The sequence below is a fragment of the Ornithorhynchus anatinus genome, chromosome 7 (assembly GCF_004115215.2).
Source record: "Ornithorhynchus anatinus isolate Pmale09 chromosome 7, mOrnAna1.pri.v4, whole genome shotgun sequence".
In the NCBI taxonomy this organism is placed as follows: domain Eukaryota; kingdom Metazoa; phylum Chordata; class Mammalia; order Monotremata; family Ornithorhynchidae; genus Ornithorhynchus; species Ornithorhynchus anatinus.
This window is the reverse complement of record NC_041734.1, coordinates 36160074-36176674: the sequence shown is the minus strand read 5'-3', so window position 1 is coordinate 36176674 and position 16601 is coordinate 36160074. Positions and strand designations below refer to the sequence as shown.

Below are 16601 nucleotides of genomic sequence, written 5' to 3'. Positions count from 1 at the left end.
AGAAAGGGTCATGAGGCAAATGGAAACCTGCCATCGCCACAAACTCCTAACAGAGAGAAGCAGCTGGACCTAGTGGAAAGAGCACGAGCCTGGGAATCAGGGGACCTGGATTCTAACCTCAACTCTGCCGCATGTCTGCTGTGGGATCTTGGGCCTCAATTACTTTATCTGTAAAATGGAGATTAAATCCTACCTTCCCTGCTTAAGACTGTTAGCCCCATGTGGGTTAGGGACCGTGTCCTACCTGATTAAACTTGTATCTACCCCAGCATTTAGAAGAACAGTGCTTGGTGCATAGTAAGCATTTAATGAGTATTATTTATTCATTATTTATTTTCTATATGGTTTGATAACTAAAAATATAGACTCCTAGAGAACACCTTTAATAGGTTCTAGTCTGTGTAGCATGGTTACTAAAATGTACGGCTGCTCTGTAAAGTTTATGGAGATCAAAAACTAAGATTCCTAGATGACATAGCAATGTAAGCTCATCCTCTAGATTCTAAGTTCACCATTGGCAGGGAACGTGTCTGCTAATTCTGATGCATTGTTCTCTCCCAAGCGCTTACTTAGTACAGTGTTCTGCACATAGTAAGCATTCAATAAATACCACCGATTGACTGATTGCACATCAAAATTGAGGGACCAAGTCTGATTCTTTCCTCATTACAAATGGAGCAAACCAGACCAGTATATTAGGACCAATCCTTTGTAACCTAGTCTATTAGAAACAGCGATGCTGAAAAATTCAAAACGGAATCTGAAATCAAAATATGGTTCTTGTGCTCTGGGACCCGGGGCTCAAAGTCTAAGTCAGAGGGAAAATGATTAATCCCCATTTTACAGAAGATGTAACTGAGGCTATCACATAGCAGGCTCACCTAGCAGACAAGTGGCAGAGCTGGGATTAGAACTCAGATCCTCTGACTCCCAGGCCTGTGCTCTTTCCACTAGACCATGCTGCCTTACTTTTTTTTATATTGCAAATTAATTTATAATAATTATAAACTAAGCAGAGCTGTTTTTAGAATCACTGAAAAATTTAAGCATTTCAATAATTACCAGAAGTTCAAGATTTCATCACATTAGTTAAATAACTAATTTGTTTAAAGTTATTTTAGAATATTTACCTCTTTATCGGGATAAGGCTTAGCTTCTTTGACAGGTCCCGCTGAGACTTTTGTAGAGGGGGTCTCCTCAGAGCCTGTGGACTACAAAGTGATTACAAAAATCTCTCTTTCTAAATATTGGAATGAAATGCAACATCTAGAAACACATGGACAGGGTTTTGAAAAACAGTGATCATCATTTTCTTTATAAATCAAAAAGCAGGATTATTTAAAGCATTTGAAGTAGGTCTATTTTTCACTCCTGAAATACTTCCAAATATAGAATTTCAAAATAATCACTCCCAAAATAGATGACGTGGTATGCCGTTGAATGCTGCTAGACTACAAGCTCTTTGTGGACAGGGACTGTGTTTACTATCACATTCTCCCAGATGTTTAGTACAGTGCCCTGCGGAGTAAGCAGTCAATAATACTACAAGGCGCTCGTAGAATTAATATCCATTTTATGGAGGAGGGAACAGAGGCAAAAAGAAATAAAGACACTTCCCCAAGTCACACAGCAGACAAGTGGAGGAGTAGGAATTAGAACCCAGGACCTACTGACTTCTAGGCATCTTACTCTTGGAAAAAAAATCCACTTTTCCCAAGGAGTCTAATTTTTCCCAAAGATAATCCAAATCAATATTCATATATCCCAAAACAAGATTATCTTTACTGTAAAGCTCCATATGGGCAAGGATGGGTCTACCCACTCTAAAGCATAGTACTCTCTCAAGCCTTAGTACGGTGTTCTGCACACAGCGGGTGCTCAATAAATACAACTGATGGATTGTAAAAGACAGGTTAATACAAGGGTGCTCTGTTACCAAGAGTCTTGACAGCCTATGCATGTCAGTCAGCGAAATGTTAAAATTGGTGAAATGGTGACTTAGAATGAAAATTTTTGGAATTATAGATGTATTATGGAGTTTTCTCTTCAATCTTGGTTTCCCTAGCCTCGACTGTAAAGTGAACATTAATATTCTTAGATTAAAAAGGAAATCCAAGTTTCTCCAATCCATAAAATGTAGCATCACTGCTGATAGGATTGCTTGTGCAGAAAGAGAAAAAGATATCCAAATCTAAAATTATTTCCAATTTTCAAGTTATTGTAATGACTCTGGTGTGACTGATGGTTCCTAAATGTAATCTGTCATTGCCCTTACCAAAGACATAATTTTACTCTTTAAAATTATGTTATTCTGTCACCGTTCACATTTTATTCCTGAAATTCTTCCAGGGCACTTTAGAACACACTTTCAAAATCTTCATATTAAGTCCTGCACCAAATTCATCACGGGGTAATGTGACCGCAAAGCTCAGATAGTTAGAGAAAGAAGAAGCGATTTGGACACTCGAGGTTTTACTTCTGTCTCAATTTTGGACTAGATAAGGCGTTGGCCTCTTTCGCATCTCAATTTATTCAGTTCTGAGGATAATACTAGTTTCCCAGAAGTGTTAGGAAGTTTGGAAAAATGTTTTCAACTTAAAAGACAGATTTTGCCACATAAACATCAATTACAAGTCAGTCCAGAATTACCAACAATTTAAATAGGTGGTTTTAAATACAATTTTACCTTCTTTTCGGCTTTATCTTGCTCTTTGTTCCTTTCCTTCTCCTTCGAACGCTCCCCATCTCTTAACCGTTCTTTTCGTTTGTCTTTTTCCCTTTCTTTTCCTTTGTCTTTGTCCTTTTCTCTCTGTCTGTCCCTTTCTCTCCCTCCACTGCTCTTTTTTTCCTTCTCCTTATCATGTTCTGAATCTTTTTCTCGCTCTTTATCCTCTTTCTTTCCTCTCTCTTTATCTTTGCTTTTTTCTGTCTCTTTTTCTTGCTTAGATATTCTGTTTTTGTTTCTGTCTTTTTCCCCTTCTTTAAGCTTCTCCCATTCATGATCTTTATGTCTCTCCCGCACATTATCCTTAGATTTTTCTCTTTCTTTTTCTCTTGGTTTGCTTTCTTCTTCTTTCGATTCTTGCCTGGGCTTTCTGTCTCTGCTTGTGCTTCTATCTTTAATTTCAGAATTCCTTCTAGCCTGCAAAACAAACATGAGATCATTTACAAAATTAAAAGCCCTCTTATGAACTGCAGACACAGGTGTATTAATTGGAAATGAGTCTTACAACTGACCTCTTTATCCTTAGAGCTTTTCAGTTCTTCTTCCTTGGACTCCCTGTTTTCTTTATCCTGGGACTTAGAGGTATTTGGTGGTTTTCCTTTCATATCTGCTTTCTCCCCAGCCAGGACCCTTTTCACAGCATCATCACTTGATAACTTGACATTAAAAGGAATTAAGATAAATGTAAAGTTAGGCTATAAAGGAGGTTCAATTCATTCATTCACTCATTCATTCAATTGTTTTTATTGAGTGCCTACTGTGTGCAAAGCACTGTACTAAGCGCTTGGGAGAGTAAAATACAACAACAGACACGTTCCCTGCCCACAACGAGCTCACAGTTACGCCAATTATTACTTTTCAAGGTATTTGTTTTGCATTTACCATGTGCCAGGTACTGTACTAAACCCTGGGTTAGATACAAACTAATCAGGTTGGACATAGCCCTTGTCCCATGCAGGGCTCACCGACTTAATCCCCATTTTACAGATGAGGTAACTGAGGCCCAGAGAAGTGAAGTGACTTTCCCAAGGTCACACAGCAGAGAAGTGGCAGGGCCGGGAATAGAACCCAGGATTAGAATTTGAGAAGTTCATCTTAAAATGAAAATAAAGTGAAGGTCTTCCAGTCATTTCAGTTTTCCAGCGGATTCCTACTAGCTGCCTAGTGTCCCAGAATTACTTAGAGACACAAACATGGGGATTCTCCTCTCTTCAAATGCGGCCCATTTCCAAGAGAGAACAGCTAGACTACTCAGGGAAATGGAAGACTAATGTAAAGCACTGATTGAAGGCAGAGCACTGAACTAAGCTCTGGAAAAAATACACAGGTGGGATTTAGACCCAATCCCTGTGTCCCAGAGGGCTCCCAATCTAAAAAGAGGGCTCACAGATAAGATCTTTCCTTAGTGCAGTCTCAACTGCCTTCCTTAACAAGTCGTTTGACTTTATAATGGACTTACATTCTTCACGGATGCACTTCGAGCCCTCCTTTCCCCTTTTCCCACTCCCTTCTGCGTGGCCTTGACTTGCTCCCTTTATTCATCCCCCACCCCCCCGCGTCCCAGCCCCATAGAACTTACGTACATACCTGTAATTTTATTTATTTACATTAATGTCTGTCTTCCCATCTAGACCGTAAGCTCGATGTGGGCAGGGAATGTGTCTGTCACGCTGTACTCTCCCAAGCGTTTAGTACGGTGCTCTGCACACGGCAAGCAGTCAAAAAATACGACTGACTGACAGACTGATTTGAAGCCCATTTCTTTTGTCCATTCCTCAGAAGACGTGATAAAGAGAGACTTAAATCACTTGGCAGGACCATCTTACCTTACTGAGGCAGCATTTTGCAATTGCTTGGAGCAGCTCATTAGTTCTTTCGGGCTCATGCCCTGCTATGATCCGTGCAGGCTTCACAGACAGCGGCTCTCCCGTAACCATTACGACAACATCTATGGCCTTCTGGAGGAAGCTGATTTTTGTGTCTTTGTCCTGGGAAAGATTGGCATTTACAAAAGAAAGAGGAAAACATCCCACTGTACAAGTTTGCTAAGCACAGATCTGCAATTTGTGGCATAAACGCTGGACGGTTTCCAGCCAGAGAAGAGCCGGAAGGAATGACCCAGTTCTGGAACTGCCCATCCACAAAGGGGTTAGGGTGGGGAGATCCAAATGGAACCAGGTCAGTCTTGGAGGTCCCAACGTCAAATAAGACCTTCCAGAGGTGGCTGTCAGCACGCTGTCCCCCTAAATATTGTCCATTGGGAGCTGGCCCTTTTTAAGATATTTGCCAAAGCGCTTACTATGACAGACACTGTTCTAAACACTGGGGTAGGTTCAAGTTAATTACGTTGGACGCAGTCCCTGTCCCACATGGGGCTCACAGTCTAAGTAGGAAGGAGAAGAGGTATTTAAATCTCCATTTTACAGTTGAGGAAACTGAGGCATAGAGAAGTGCCCACGGTCACATAGCAAGGAATGGACGGAGCTGGGATCAGAGCCCAAGTCCTCTGTCTCCCGGGCCCTCGTTCTTTCCACCAGGACACGCCTCATCCAAAGCAACTGCAGGGAAGGGAATCACAGGGTTTGCCGTTTATATTTTAGATGACATTTTTACGAGCCAAATACAAACTTTGAACTGGTAAATTTCTATCTACATGTTGACTTTTCCCCCTTAAACTGAGAGCTTTCTAAATGCCATGAACATGTTCTTTTTCTGCCTGTTTTGCTATTCCCTCTAGGATACCAGGATGCAGAAGTAGCACGACCCAGTGGATACAACATGGGCCTGGGTGTCGGTAGGAGCTGGGTTCGAATATCAGCTCTGCCACTTGTCTGCTGGACAGGTCACTTCACTTCTCTGTACCTCAGTTACCTCATCTGTAAAATGGGGATTAAGACTCCGAGCCCCACGCGGGACAAGGACTGTGGCCAACCTGACTATCTTATATTACCCCACTGCTTAGAACAGTGTCCGGCACACACTAATTGCATAAGAAATACCCTAAAAAAGATACTAGGGTGATGTTGGAGTCTCACATCGGGAATGACAGCGTGTCTCGGGCCTGAGATTTCTGGACTGAGAGTTTTGCGACGGAATTATTCGTAACAAAATCCTCCTAAGATATCTCCTCCAGGGCGGCTTCCTTGACTAAGCCCTCATTTCCCGTTCCTGCCCTCTCCTCTGCACCCGCTCTACACTTGACCGGGTGCCCCTTGAGCCCTCTGATCCTTACTTCAGGCCCCCTGCACTTAGGCCCATATCCTTAGACTCTTCTATTTCCCCTACGCGTAATCTATTTTCACGTCTGCCTCCCGCTACAGACTGGAAAGTCCTCGTGGGCAGGGATGGAGCCTACCAACTCTGTTGGACCGTACTCTCTCAAGCGCTTAGTACAGCGCTCTGCAAGTAGTAAACGTTCAATAAATACATTTGATTGACTGATCCTTATATTCTACTGTTTTCCCTACCTGTAATCTACTTTGATGTCTGTCTCCCCGGGTAGGCTGTAAGATCTACGTGGGCAGGGATTGGGCCTACCAAATCTGTTGGACTGAACTCTCCCAAGAGCTCAGTACAGTGCTCTGCACACGGGAAGCGCTCGATAAATACCACCGATGGATTTCACAGTACCACTTGCACCCCTTGTTCCCGCCAGTTGGTTTTCCATCGGGCCACTGAGAATACGGAATGAGCTGGAAGGAAGGGTGTCGCTGGTTACTGTTGTATTGTACTTTCCCAAACGCTCATTTCAGGGCTTCGCACGCTTAATAATTAGGACTGATTGAAAACGAGATGACTACAGCACTTTGAATGAATTAGCAGGCATCTGTGACGTGAGGAGAACACGGCCCCGGCTTATTAAAGTACTGTGGCTAGTTTGGGTGGCTCCATTTTCACAACGACGCGGAGGAATCGCAGAGCTCCGAAGAAGAATACCAAAATGATTTAAAGGAAAAGAACACAGGATTCAGAGAGAGAAGCTAGAGTAGGGGTCGGAGGCTTCGTTGCGCAGTCCAACCAAAATGAAACCTCCCTCTGGAGGTCGGACCCAGCGGCAGAGGGTCCCTCCCTGCCCCCTCACTGTAATCGGGGGCGGCTACAGTCAGGTTTCAGGGAAGAAACGGGTGGTCCTGCTCTCCCCAGTTTAGACCACGATCCGCCCCGTCCCATGACCGGCGACAGGATTGTTCTGTTCTGACGAAGGGCCAGGGTGGAGCTTTCGGGGCTTTGTAGAACTAAACGTACTGTGATCCCAGTCAAAAAATGTCATTTCTTATGGTATCCGTTAAGTGCTTATTATTTTCCAGGCACCGTACCAAACGTTCGGGTAGATACAAAATAATTAGGTTGGACAAGGCCCATGTTCCACATGGGGCTCACGGTCTTAATCCCCATTTTACAGATGAGGTAACTCAGGCACAAAAAAGCTAAGTGACTTACCCGAGGTTACACAGAGCCAGGATGAGAACCCAGGTCCTCCCGACTCCCAGGCCTGTGCTCTATCCCTTGGGCCACACTGCTTCGCGTATATATTTAAAACCCTTCATCTGCTTGCCCAGCCGTTTTCTGGCCAACCCATTAATTAAAAAAAAAATTTATAGGGAATTCCTCACTTTTGCAGAAATGAAGCCTGAAAAAACTACTGTCCTGATCTCATCTTCTCTTAGCCTCCTGGCTCATAAAGAACACTATTCTGTCCCTATTGCCAGCCTGGCTTAGTGGAAAGAGCCCGGGCTTGGGACTCCGAGGTCATGGGTTCGAATCCCACCTCTGCCGCCTGTCAGCTGTGTGACCGTGGGCGAGTCACTTAACTTCTCTGTGCCTCAGTGACCTCATCTGTAAAATGGGGATGAAGACTGTGAGCCTCACGTGGGACCACCTGATGACCCTGTATCGCCCCCAGCGCTTAGAACAGTGCTCTGCACATAGTAAGCGCTTAACAAATACCAACATTATAGAGAAGCAGCAGGGCTCAGTGGAAAGAGCCCGGGCTCGGGAGTAAGAGGTCATGGGCTCTGTCACTTGTCAGCTGTGTGACTGTGGGCAAGTCACTTAACTTCTCTGTGACTCAGTTACCTCATCTGTAAAATGGGGATGAAGACTGTGAGCCTCATGTGGGACAACCTGATTATGCTGTATCTACCCCAATGCTTAGAACAGTGCTCTGCACATAGTAAACGCTTACCAAATACCAACATTATTACTATTATTATTATTATTATTATTGTTGCCCTGAAAGGATCAAGGAAAAACGGAATGGGAATTGATGTTGCAAGCACTTTCACACAGTATCCTTCCGCCACCCACTTCCCACTTCCACAGTGGTCTCAACGCAGAGAGGCAGGAAGCTTTTTCCTAGACGTTATGCCAAGAAGCGAGTTTTTCAAACACAGATGGATGTCATTCTTAAAAATGGAAGCCGCGGGAAGGGTAAATAATCAGGGAAAAACGGTGAGGATATCTTGACACCAACCTTAACGTTATCAGACTTCATCTCAGAATCTGTGTAGAGCCCCTTCATAAAACCGGTCATTCTTATTACCTTCGAAAGATAGAGGGAAACTATTACTCAAAAATCACCCGAACCAAACGTTCCAAAAACTAAAAAAGCTTAAATAATTTTATAATCTATTTGCAGTAGGGTTATCCACAGATAGCTTTAAAGAAACGTCTCATTACTCTTTATTTAAATATTAGCATTTATCAAGTGCTTATTACGCGCTAAGCAATGGGTAGATACAAGACTCTAAGCTCGGACACAGTCCCTGATCCACACGAGGTTCGCAGGCTATCTTATCCCTATTTCACAGATGAGGAAACTTAGGCCTGGAGAGGTTAAGTGACTGGCCCAAGGTCACGCAGTAAGCCAGTGGTGGAGCTGGGACGCAAACCCTCTCACCATTCCTCGTTCTTTCCATTTGCCCGCCCCAAGGTTTTCCCCGCTTTACAAGAATTCCTGGAGGCCTGAGGATATAATAATAATGGTGGTATCTGTTAAGTGCTTACTATGTGCAAAGCACTGTTCTAAGCGCTGGAGGGATACAAGGTGATCAGGTTGTCCCACATGGGGCTGAGACCCTTAATCCCCATTTCACAGATGAGGTGACTGAGGCACAGAGAAGTTAAGTGACCGGCCCGGAGTCACACAGCTGGCAAGCGGCAGAGCCGGGATTCGAACCCAGGAACTCTGACTCCCAAGCCCGGGCTCTTTCCACTGAGCCACGCTGCTTCTCATGAGACGGGACCCATATCTTGACCTGATCGGGTTTCGATTGCTGAATTCAAATAACTGCGAATATTTGAACTTTTTTACCTTAGGGTCTCAGAAACGCTCTCACTGCTCCTTTATGCGAGCCCACCACAAATAATAATAATAATGTTGGTTTTCGTTAAGCGCTTACTATGTGCAGAGCACTGTTCTAAACTCTGGGGTAGACACAAGGCAATCAGGTTGACCCACGTGAGGCTCACCGTCCTCATCCCTATTTTACAGATGAGGTAACTGAGGCATAGAGAATCATAACAATAATAATAATAATAATAATGATAATGTTGGTATTTGTTAAGTGCTTACTATGTGTGGAGCACTGTTCTAAGCATTGGGGAAGATACAGGGTAATCCGGTTGTCCCATAATAATAATAATAATAATGATGTTGGTATTTGTTAAGCGCTTACTCTGTGCAGAGCACTGTTCTAAGCGCTGGGGTAGACACAGGGGAATCAAGTTGTCCCACCTGAGGCTCACAGGTAATCCCCATTTTCCAGATGAGGTCACTGAGGCACCGAGACGTTAAGCGACCTGCCCACCGTCACACAGCTGACGCGTGGCAGAGCCGGGATTCAAACCCATGACCCCTGACTCCCAAGCCCGGGCTCTTTCCACTGAGCCGAGAGAAGTGAAGTGACTGGCCCAGGGTCACACAGCCGACGCGTGGCAGAGCCGGCATTCGAACCCATGACCTCTGACTCCCAAGCCCGGGCCCTTTCCACTGGGCCACGCTGCTTCTCAATCAAATCAATCAGTGGTATTGATCGAGCGCTTTACTACATAGAGAGCAGCGGACTAAGCGCTTGGGAGAGTCCAGTACCCCAGAATGAGCAGATACGCTCCCTACCCTTAATAACAGGCTTTTTTCAGGGCTTACATCGGAGAGGCTACAAAGTGTAATATTTTGAAGACCTCTCAAGGTACTATCCACTTCGTACAGAAAAGAAGCATATTAGACGCTAGATATCAAATCAATTCCTTCCGCTAAGTGTATCTGCAAATAAACGCCACTGAAAGGAGTTAGTACTGAATGGATCCCTCCGTTGGAAAATCCAGGCAGATCTAGAAAATTCGGGAGAGAATGACCATTCATTCATTCACTCAACAGTATTGATTGAGCGCCTACTATGATAATAATAATCATCTTGGTATTTGTTCATTCATTCATTCACTAGTATTTAGTGAGCGCTTACTATGTGCAGAGCACTGGACTGAGGGCTTGGAACGGACAAACCGGTAACAGATAGAGACGGTCCCCGCCCTCTGACGGGCTCACGGTCTAATCGGGGGAGACGGACAGACGAGGACAATGGCAATAAATAGAATCAAGATAAATAGAATCAAGATCTGTTAAGCGCTTACTACGTGCAGAGCACTGTTCTAAGCGCTGGGGGAGATACAGGGGAATGAGGTGGTCCCACGTGAGGCTCCCAGTCTTCATCCCCATTTTACAGATGAGGGAACTGAGGCACATGTGCAGAGCACCGGACTAAGCGCTTGGAATGGACAATTCGGCAACAGATAGAGACCATCCCTGCCCACTGACGGGCTCACAGTCCAATCGGGCTTGGGAGTCAGAGTTCGAGGGTTCGAATCCCGACTCTGCCACTTGTCAGCTGCGTGACCGCGGGCAAGTCACTTCACTTCTCTGGGCCTCAGTTCGCTCATCTGTCAAATGGGGATTAACTGTGAGCCTCACGTGGGACAACCCGATGACCCTGCATCTACCCCAGCGTTTAGAACGGGGCTCTGCACTTAGTAAGCGCTTAACGAATACCAACATTATTATTATTATTGTTATTAATCACCCCAAATCTGCTGCCCCAAAATGATCCAGGTCCAGAGCTCCTCTGGATCCCAAATAGCTTGGTTGTAATGAAAATTTGGCCTTGAGGAGTGGAGGGACCGGGGATTTCCCCGAGGCAGTCACCTCTTGGTAAGACTGTGAGTCCCACGTGGGATAGCCGGATGACCCTGTATCTACCCCAGGGCTTAGAACAGGGCTCGGCACATAGTTAAGCGCTTAACAAATACCGTGATTCTTATTTATTATAGAAAGCAGCGTGGCTCAGAGGAAAGAGCACGGACCTGGGAGTCAGAGGTCGTGGGTTCGAATCCCGGCTCTGCCACTTGTCTGTTGTGTGATCTTGGGCAAGTCCCTTCACTTCTCTGGGCCTCCGTTCCCTCATCTGGAAAATGGGGATTAAAAGTGTGAGCCCCTCGTGGGACAATCTGATTACCCTGTATCTACCCCAGCGCTTAGAACAGTGCTCGGCACATAGTAAGTGCTTAACTAATACCAAACAGACAAAGAGCTGTGTGACTCTGGGCAAGTCCCAACTTCTCTGGGCCTCAGTTACCTCATCTGTAAAATGGGACTAAGACTGCGAACCCCACACGGGACGACCTGATTACCTCGTATCTACCCCAGTGCTTAGAACAGCGCTTGGCACATAGCAAGCGCTTAGCCAATACCATTATTATCCAGAGCTTAGAACACTGTTTGGCACATAAAAAGCACTTAACAAATACCATTATTATCGCGCCCTTAGAATAGTGCTTGGCAACTAGTAAGCGCTTAACAAATACCTTCATTATTATTAAGTGCTCAATAAATACAATTGAATGAATAACCACAACAATGATGGTATTCTCTTAAGCGCTTACTATCGGCTAAGCGCCGTTTTAAGCGCTGGGGTAGATAGAGGAATCAGGTTGACCCACGTGGGGCTCACATTTTTAATCCCCCCTTTCCAGATGAGGGAACGGAGGCACAGACAAGTTAAGTGGCTTGCCCGAGGTCGCGCAGCAGACAAGTGGCAGAGGCGGAATTAGCACCCACGACCTGCGACTCCCAAGCCCGCGCTCTTTCCGCTGAGCCGCGCCGCTTCTAATGAATGAATGGAGAAGGAAGCAGCGAGGCTTAGTGGCAAGAGGCAGGGCTTGGGAGTTGGAGGTGGTGGGTTCGAATTCCAACTCCGCCCCGCTCAGCTGGGTGACTTTGGGCAAGTCACTTCACTTCTCTGGGCCACAGTTCCCTCATCTATACAATGAGGATGAATAATTTAATGGTGGTATTTGTTAAGCGCTTACTATGTGCCAAGCACTGTTCCAAGCCCTGGGGCAGATCCAAGGTGATCAGGGTGTCCCATGTGGGGCTCACGCTCATAATCCCCATTTTCCAGATGAGGTAACTGAGGCACAGAGAAATGGAATGACTCGCCCGAGGTCACACAGCTGACAAGCGGCCGAGCCGGGATTAGAACCCACGACCTCTGACTCCCCAGCCCGGCCTCTTTCCACTGAGCCACGCTGGACTGTGAGCCCCGCGTGAGACAAGCCTGATGAGCTTGGATCGACCCCAGCGTTTAGAACAGCGCTTGGCACGTCGTCAGCGATGAACAAATCGTGAGCCCGTTGTTGGGCAGGGAGGGTCTCTATCTGTTGCCGAATTATAAGAATAATAAAAATGACAATAAAGTTGGTGTTCGTTAAGCGCTGTACTATGTGCCGAGCGCTATCCTAAGCGCTGGGGTAGATGCGAGCTAATCAGGTTGTCCCACGTGGAGCTCACGGTCTTGATCTCCATTTTCCAGATGAGGTAACTGAAGCTCAGGGAAGTGATGTGACTCGCCCAGAGTCACACGGCTGACGAGCGGCGGGGGCGGGATTAGAACCCACGACCTCTGACTCCCAAGCCCGGGCTCTTTCACCTGAGCCACGCAAGCGCTCAGTCCAGTGCTCTGCACAGAGCAGGCGCTCAAATACCTACGATGGACTGAACGAATGAACAAACACCATCGCCGGAGAAGCAGCGGGGCTCAGTGGCAAGAGCCCGGGCTCGGGCGTCAGAGGACGCGGGTTCTAATCCCCCCCTCTGCCCCTTGTCTGCCGTGTGACCTTGGGCAAGCAGCTTCACTCCTCCAGGCCTCAGGGACCTCATCTGGAAAAAGGGGGCTGAAGACTGTGAGCCCCCCTTGGGGCAACCCGATGACCCCGTATCTCCCCCAGCGCTGAGAACGGTGCTCGGCACACAGTAAGCGCTTAAGAAATGCCATCGTCATCATCATTATTATCATTATTATTATTCTAACTTCTCTGAGCCTCAGTGACCTCGTCTGCAAAATGGGGCTGAAGACTGTGAGCCTCCCGTGGGGCAACCTGATGACCTGGAATCTCCCCCAGCGCTGAGGACAGTGCTTCGCACATAGTAAGCGCTTAAGAAATGCCATCATTATTATGATTATTCTGAGTAGTCTAACTTCTCTGGGCCTCAGTGACCTCTTCTGTAAAATGGGGATGAAGACTGCGAGCACCACGAGGGACAACCCGATGACCCCGTATCTCCCCCAGCGCTGAGAACGGTGCTCGGCACACAGTGAGCTCTTAAGAAATGCCATCGTCATCATCATTATCATCATTATTAATTATTCTAACTTCTCTGAGCCTCAGTGACCTCATCTGCAAAATGGGGCTGAAGACTGTGAGCCTCCCGTGGGGCAACCTGATGACCTGGAATCTCTCCCAGCGCTGAGGACAGTGCTCGGCACATAGTAGGCGCTTAACAAATACCATGATGATGATGATTAAGAAGAGAAGCTGCGTGGCTCAGTGGAAAGCGCACAGGCTTGGGAATCAGAGGTCATGGGTTCGAATCCCACCTCTGCCACTTGTCAGCTGTGGGACTGCGGGCGAGTCACTTCACTTCTCTGGGCCTCAGTGACCTCCTCTGTTAAATGGGGATGAAGACTGGGAGCCTCACGTGGGACCACCCGATGACCCTGGATCTCCCCCAGCGCTTAGAACAGTGCTCTGCACAGAGTAAGCGCTTAACAAATTTATTGCTGTTGTTTTGTCTCTCTCCCTCGATTAGACTGTAAGCCCATCAACGGGCAGGGACTGTCTCTGTTGCCGATCTGTCCATTCCAAGTGTTTAGTACACTGCTCTGCACACAGTAAGCGCTCAAGAAATACTATTGAATGAACAAATACCAACATTATTATTCTCTGTGCCTCAGTGACCTCCTCTGGAAAATGGGGATGGACACTGGGAGCCTCACGTGGGACAACCTGATGACCCTGGATCTCCCCCAGAGCTTAGAACAGTGCTCTGCACACTGTAAGTGCTTAACAAATACCAACATTATGATGATGATTATGCATTATGATGATTATGCATTATGATTATTATGCATTGTGATTATCACGTATCCTGATTATTATGTATTGTTTATTATGTATTATTATGTATTATGATTATTATGTCGTACGATCATTTATGATTACTATGCATTATGATTATTATGATACTATGCATTATGATTATTGTGCATCATGATTATGGTGCGCTTTGATTATTATGTATCATGATTATTGTGGATCGTGATTACTGGGTATCGTGATTACTGGGTATCGTGATTATTGTGTATCGTGATTATTATGTATCATGATTATTTTGCATCATGATTATTGTGTATTATGATTATTGTGCGTTATGATTATGCATTATTGTGCATCATGATTATTGTGTATCGTGATTATTATGCATTATGATTATTGTGTATCATGTTTATTATGTATCGTGATTATTGCGCATTATGATTACTATGGATTATGATTATTGTGTATGATGACTGTGTATTATGATTACTATGCATTATGATTATTGTGTATGATGGCTGTGTATTATGATTATTATGCATTATGATGATCGTGTATGACGACTGCGTATACGATTGCTATGCATTATGATTATCGTGTATTCTGGGAGGTCCCTCCGCATGGGCGAGGACCGGCCGGCCGTTAATGACGTCAGGGGCCCCAGGCCGTTGCCTGGCAACGGAGGGACGCTCCGGGCCCGCGCCCCCTCCTCCCCCCCCCCCGGGGCCGCACCTCGGTGACGATGTCGTGCAGGTACCGGAACGGCGGCTTGCTGAGCAGCTTGTCGGTGAGCGGCGGCTTCTTGATCACCCTCCCCAGCGCCTCCTGGGTCCGCTTCACCACCGAGCCGTTCATGGCGCCGCCGCCGCCGCCGCCCTCCTCCTCCTCCTCCTCCTCCTCCTTCGGCCGGCCCCTCCCGGCATGCACCACGCCCCGGCGCCACTGCGCCTGCGCCGCCTCCGGGCAGGGAGGGCGCGCATGCGCAGGCCGGCGGCCGCCCGGTTGCTAAGGGGCCCGCGCTGCCCTAGCAACGGCAGCGTGACTGACAGCCGCCCCGCCAGGCCCCGCCCTCCCCAGGGCGCACCTCCTCCAGGAGGCCTTCCCAGACTGAGCCCCCCATTCCCTCTGCTTCACCCCTCCCCACACACCCTCTGCTCTTCCCCCTCTGGGCTCGTTTGGACATAGTAACGATGATAGTAATGTTGGGATTTGTTAAGCGCTTACTCTGTGCAGAGCACTGCTCTCAGCGCTGGGGGAGACACAGGGTCATCGGGTTGTCCCACGTGGGGCTCACAGTCTTCATCCCCATTTTACAGATGAGGGCACTGAGGCCCAGAGAAGCGAAGTGACAATAATGTTGGTATTTGTTAAGCGCTTCCTATGTGCCGAGCACTGTTCTCAGCGCTGGGGGAGACACAGGGTCACATCAGGTTGTCCCACGTGAGGCTCACAGTTAATCCCCATTTTACAGATGAGGGAACTGAGGCCCAGAGAAGCGAAGTGACAATAATGTTGGTATTTGTTAAGCGCTTCCTATGTGCCGAGCACTGTTCTCAGCGCTGGGGGAGACACAGGGTCATCAGGTTGTCCCACGTGAGGCTCACAGTTAATCCCCATTTTACAGATGAGGGAACTGAGGCCCACAGAAGCGAAGTGACAATAATGTTGGTATTTGTTAAGCGCTTCCGATGTGCCAAGCACTGTTCTCAGCGCTGGGGGAGACACAGGGTCATCAGGTCGTCCCACGTGAGGCTCCCAGTTAATCCCCATTTTACAGATGAGGTCACTGAGGCACAGAGAAGTGAAGTGACTTGCTCACGGTCACACAGCTGCCAAGTGGCCGAGTCGGGATTCGAACCCAAGACCTCGGACCCCAAGCCTGGGCTCTTTCCACTGAGCCACGCTGCTTCTCTCTGCTCCCCGCTCTTCCCCCTCCCCTCAGCACCGGGCTCGTTTGTACATATTATTTATTACTCTGTGCCAAGCACTGTTCTAAGCGCTAGGGTAGATACAGGGTAGGGCTCACAGTCTTCATCCCCATTTTACAGAAGGGGTAACTGAGGCACAGAGAAGTTAAGTGACTTGCCCAAGGTCACACTGCAGAGAAGCAGCGTGGCTCAGTGGAAAAGAGCATGGGCTTCGGAGTCAGAGGTCCTGAGTTCGACTCCCGGCTCTGCCACTCGTCAGCTGTGTGACTGTGGGCGAGTCACTTAACTTCTCTGTGCCTCAGTTACCTCATCTGTAAAATGGGGATTAACTGTGAGCCTCACGTGGGGCAACCTGATGACCCTGTATCTCCCCCAGCGCTTAGAACAGTGCTCTACACATAGTAAGCGCTTAACAAATACCAACATTATTATTAGGATGATTCATTCGTTCATTATTTATTTATTGAGCGCTTACTATGTGCAGAGCACTGTTCTAAGCGCTGATGCAGGGTCATTCA

The 16601-nt window shown here is 46.9% G+C and overlaps 1 protein-coding gene across 5 annotated transcripts in view; it reads right to left on the bottom strand.

The window, feature by feature from the left end:
* The window catches only part of TRAF3IP1 (TRAF3 interacting protein 1), a 55879-nt gene extending 40830 nt beyond the window's left edge, over nt 1–15049 (bottom strand). For all 5 annotated transcript variants that reach the window (XM_007668775.3, XM_007668789.3, XM_007668793.3 and 2 more), the window contains exons 1-6: nt 14888–15049; nt 8199–8267; nt 4552–4713; nt 3238–3381; nt 2687–3142; nt 1131–1211 (exon numbers count right to left, since the gene is read on the bottom strand). In XM_007668775.3, the coding sequence (XP_007666965.1) occupies nt 1131–1211; nt 2687–3142; nt 3238–3381; nt 4552–4713; nt 8199–8267; nt 14888–15010 (1035 nt within the window). In that variant the 5' untranslated portion in view covers nt 15011–15049. The remainder of the gene's footprint in view (nt 1–1130; nt 1212–2686; nt 3143–3237; nt 3382–4551; nt 4714–8198; nt 8268–14887) is intronic.
* Nucleotides 15050–16601: the final 1552 nt, after the last annotated feature.